At 37.5% G+C, this 5,389-nt stretch overlaps 1 protein-coding gene across 1 annotated transcript in view; it reads left to right on the forward strand.

Annotated features, from left to right (window-relative positions):
• The window catches only part of LOC105741913 (vomeronasal type-2 receptor 116-like), a 17,907-nt gene extending 13,715 nt beyond the window's left edge, over positions 1–4,192 (forward strand). Inside the window, exon 4 of the mRNA XM_012514251.1 lies at positions 3,246–4,192. Coding sequence (XP_012369705.1) covers positions 3,246–4,192 — 947 coding nt within the window. The remainder of the gene's footprint in view (positions 1–3,245) is intronic.
• The last annotated feature ends 1,197 nt before the right edge of the window (positions 4,193–5,389 follow it).

Below are 5,389 nucleotides of genomic sequence, written 5' to 3' on the forward strand. Positions count from 1 at the left end.
TATCTGATAAACTCAGTCAAATCCCCTCAGGATTTAGCCTGAAACCCTGTACTGCAGTTTGTAGATCCTTTGTCAGTGTCAGCCATGTGGATGAGTCACAGCCATTGCTTGACCAATGTGCTCACTGTTAATGCTTGAGACAATATTTTCTCTCCATGTGACTCTCGTTAGGCTAACTAGCAAATTTAATATTCCACCTCTCCATACTATGTAAAGTATGTCAAATATTCTTCAATGTTATTAAAAACATTGTATGGAAATGAAGTTTGGAATAGTGAATAAAAGCCAACAACAAGCAAATATTAACGGCTTTAGTATAACATGATAAGTACTTTGGAATAGTTGAAGTTATAGTATTAGATCATGAACATGGTGGAATAATCTCTCTATTACACTATTATTTTCTGGTAGCTATATGTTTTCATTTCATGATGTTCTCAGCAGTATTTTTATTTTATAAAAATGTGTTGAGACTGCTTATACAATGTACAACTACTTATACATGCAGTTAACTTGTGTATATATTTTTCATGGAAGTTGGAGTTATGATACTTTCATACCTGTTCTCCTTGTACACATGCAGAAAACAAAGGCATTCAAATCCCAATTACTATGTGTTTAGGATTTAAGAAATACACACTGATACAATGTTTCTTCCATGCAAAATAATAAAATAGAAATCATAGGCCAGGTAGATAGCTAAGTAGTCTAAGCACCTGCCTAGAAAATGCAAGGACCTGGGTTTGATGCCCTGTACCTCCCGCCATTCCAGCCCCACCCCAAGTTGGCCACTGAAACTGGGTGTGGTTGTTAATGGCTGTAAACCCTGTGCTGGGGATGCTCAAATAGGAGCATCACTATAAGTCCAAGCTGCATAGTGAGATCCTGTACCAAATAAATAAAAGTTTTAAAATAATAATAATAAAAAGTAGTAATAGTGGATTTAGAAGACCTGCTGCTTAGCTCAGTTGCTTAAGCACCTGATTGTTAAGCAAACACAGTCAGATGCATGACACCTCAGTTCGATTCCCAGCTCAACATGCCTTACCAGAGCCACCCTAAAGTTATCCTGAGACAGCTAAAAAAAAAAAAAAGAAAAAAAGCAGGGGGGATTTATGTTTAAAAATGTTACTTCCAAAACTTGAAGGACATGGGTATTTATATTTGCAATCAAACTGTTTCATACATAATTTTATGCTACCATGTATATTTGAATAAAAGATGAAGTTCTGTATTTAAAGCATCAATCAGAAACAGAATAAAAAACGTGGAAGAGAAATAATGTCAGAAAGTCTAACTAAAAGACATAGAAAGTTAAATTTTTAAAAATCAATATTTAAAAAATGTATTGACATTCGATCTGACCTAGATTTTCCTTCTGACATATTGTCCTGAATGAGTTAAACATGTCCTATGACAGTGATGTGGACACACACTGATTGCAGCACAATTCTTAGTAATTACGTTTTAGCAGCATCCTATATATTCATGAATAGAAAATGAATTTTGGAAATGTGGTGTTTATACACCATGTGGTAGTACAGTGTTTAAAGAAGCCTTGAAGCCTTATTTAGAAAATTGGTTGCAACCTGTGATCACAATGTTAAGAGAAATAGATCACACACACAAGCTCAAATATCAAGTGATTTCTTTCCTATGGGAGTCCCCCATATAAATAAAGAGCAGAAGAAAAACTACAATATAAAAGATAGAAACAGACATATTTTTAGGTGGGAAAGGAATCACATCATCAATGGAGAAGGAAGAGAGAGTAAAGAAAGAGTATTTTAAAATGAATCAAAGTGTATTGTACACAAACCAGCTCCACAAAAAGATTGTAACATTCATCAAAACAAACATGGAGTACTAAGAATGGATAAATAAACAAACTGAAGTCACTAAAGAAGAAAATACTTTGATTGAATTTATCAGTTTTTCTAAAGAATGTGAAATGTTTCATATTAAAATGTTGTATCAATAATTTCATATTAATCTATAAATATGTACCGCAGTACCTGGTGAGATAGCTCCATGGTCTAAGTGCCTGACTGGCAAGCTCAAGGTCCAGAGTTCAATCCTTGATACTGTATGGCATGACCACCCTGGAACTCAGCTCAACATACCAGCCCTGAATGAGGGCATGGTATCACACCCCAGTAATTCCAGCACTGGGGTGACTGAGAAAAGAGGATCACTATGAGGCCAAACTGTGCAGTGAGTCTCTGTATCAAATACATTAAATAAATAAAAATAAATATTGAAAAAGAAGTAGGAGTAAAGTGCCTTATGTATACAAATGATACTTAAACAATCAAAGCACTCAAATCATATTTAATTGTTCAATTATGTAAGCAAGAATGAAACAGACATTCTCTGTATGTCCACTACCTCTAGATATTACACTTTGTACCTGGATAATGTAATATTGTTAGGATATGTAATATAAATTTTTTTTGAAGGGCTGGTGAGATGGCTCAGTGGTCTAAAGCACCTACTTAGAACAAGCTTAGCAAAGCACAGGGACAGCAGTTCAATCCCCCAGCACCACATGCCAGCCAGCCCCGTCCCCTGGTGGGCTGAGCTCGCCACACACACACACACACACACACACACACACACACACACACACATAAATAAAATTAAAAAAAATTTTTTTGAAAATTATTTCATATAGCTGGTATTATTTTTCAGTAATGGTAGAGTGGAAGAATAAAATTCTAATAAAATTATGATTTTATTTAGCAGTGACAAAATAATAGAAATATGTTGAAATTTAGTATACATCTACTCAGAAAACATTCTTAGATGACAATAAATTTGCAACTTAACATGTGAAGTGTCTCATGATAAATTCTATTAGTATTTAGAAATCTACTACCAGTGCATGAAAGGAAAGATTTTACTTAACTAAAAATGAAAAATTTTTGCATTTTTCAGGCTCAGTGATGGAAGGGCATTAGTGCTTTCCAACTTGACCTTGTGATCAAGGGCAATAGAGCTCAAGTATTCTGCCTGACAGGAAGTACATCAGCAACACCAGAGCTTAGAAAATCATGGTAGCTTTTCAGTGATGACTACTCATTCAATGAATAAACAATATTTTTTAAAAAATTACAAAGTGTTTGTGTTTAGAAAAAAGGTATGATTACAATCTGGCTAAACTAATAATGAACTGTTTATGATAGCAATTGTGAACAGGAGAGAAACATTGAGATCTGACTGAAATAATTGTAATTGTTTCCTAGACATAGAACAATGTGTGAAGTGTCCAAATCATCAGTATGCCAACATTCAGAGAAACCACTGCCTACCAAAGTCTGTAATGTTTTTATCTTATGAAGACTCCCTGGGGAGGGCCCTGGCTGTCACAGCACTGAGCTTTGCTACTCTCACAGCTGCTGTGCTTGGGATCTTTGTGAAGCACCGAGACACTCCCATTGTCAAAGCCAATAACCGCACTCTCAGTTACATCCTGCTCCTCTCCCTCACCTGCTGTTTTCTCTGTTCACTTCTCTTCATTGGTCTTCCAAACACAACCACTTGCATTCTCCAGCAGACCGTATTTGGAGTTGTGTTTACAGTGGCTGTTTCTACTGTCTTGGCCAAAACTATGACTGTGGTTCTGGCCTTTAAAGTCACTGCTCCAGGAAGAAGGGTGAGGAAGCTGTTGGTATCGGGTGCACCTAACTCCATCATCCTCATCTGTTCCTTAATCCAACTCACCATCTGTGGAATCTGGATGGGAACCAAGCCACCCTTTATTGGCACAGATGCACACTCTGAACATGGCCACATCATCATCATCTGTGACAAGGGCTCCCTCACTGCCTTCTACTGTGTCCTGGGATACCTGGGCTCCCTGGCCCTGGTGAGCTTCACAGTGGCTTTTCTGGCCAGGAACCTGCCTGACACCTTCAATGAAGCCAAGTTCCTGACATTCAGCATGCTGGTGTTCTGTAGTGTCTGGCTCACCTTCCTCCTTGTGTACCACAGCACCAAGGGGAAAGTCATGGTGGCCATGGAGGTCTTCTCCATCTTGGCCTCCAGTGCAGGGCTGCTGGGCTGTATCTTTGTCCCTAAGTGTTATATTATTTTGTTGAGGCCAGAAAGAAATTCTCTACATGAGTTAAAAGGTAGAGCAAGTCCATGGACAAAGAAGCAGTCTTCATATAAAAGAAATATGGTTTCTTAAACAGGTGGGTTTGAAGAAAATGTACCCATTTTTCAATCTGATGTTAGATTGTAACATGAAATTGAGTTATAGGAACTACTAACTCATATTTTCTTTTCTTTTCTTTGGAACATATTTCACCTTAACTAGGATTTACATTCCTCTTCTTCATTTCCCTTCCTTTAGTCAATAGGGCAGTCCTTGCGAGACCACCTGATACATTTTTTCTCGCATGAGAATGAACAAAAAGCTAGAAAGAAGTGAAGATTTAATAAACAAAACATTCCACATAATAAATGCTCAGATTTTTACATTCTCCAACCTTGCCTCAATCCATAAAATAATTTTAAATTTAAGCAAAATTTTATAATGCTATGTGATTCATATTATGCATTTTAAGTGTTACGCCATCTCCATCACCTTGACTGTTTCCGCTGCCAGTATTATCTTTCCTATATCTTCATGCCATGTAAACTGTCTCTTTGATTGCCTTGCATACTTGTGGAGTTGAAGATCCTGCCTCTGCAAGAGAATGAGGTCTAAATTTTGTTCAAAGCCAGTCAGTATGGAACAGTCTAATCCTTTCTTAAAAAGAGAGGTTTAGCTAAATAGTTTGTGCCAGGCAAATAGCTCAGCGGATTAAAGAGCCTGCAAGCAGGCTTAGGGGCCTAACATGCTGGTTCCACTTCCAGTTATCTCTGAGACAGAAATTGACACTGGGTGTGGTGATGCTTGCCTCTAATCCCAGCCTTTGGGAGGCTGTAAACAGGCAGATCTCTATGAGTCCAATCTACTAGTGAGAGCCTGAGCACCCTGTAGACCCTTCCTTAAATACAAAAAAAGGAGAGAGAATAGATAGTTAAACAGACAGACAACAGACAGATAGATGATATTTTACTCATAGAGTACAACATCTATCATATTGTATAGAATATGGGCATTCTGTACTCATATGGTGGCTCTCTAACACCCATAACAATCATCCACCCCAGAAACTGTTTTGGCAAACAACTTAGCTTAAATAGCATGTTTTACCATCTACATCCCAAGCCATAGCTCTCTCACCATCTTGTCATATTCATTCTTGTCAGAGATGGCATATGAGGCATTTTGAAGGCATCAGTGTTCCTACTTGGTCAGCATATTAAGGAGGCAAAACACTCAGTTTCCAACAAGGACAGCCACTCCAAATTTCCCCTGAAGTTTCTTTTTCTTTTT

Source organism: Octodon degus, unplaced genomic scaffold (assembly GCF_000260255.1).
Source record: "Octodon degus isolate 3935 unplaced genomic scaffold, OctDeg1.0 scaffold00028, whole genome shotgun sequence".
NCBI classification, from domain to species: domain Eukaryota; kingdom Metazoa; phylum Chordata; class Mammalia; order Rodentia; family Octodontidae; genus Octodon; species Octodon degus.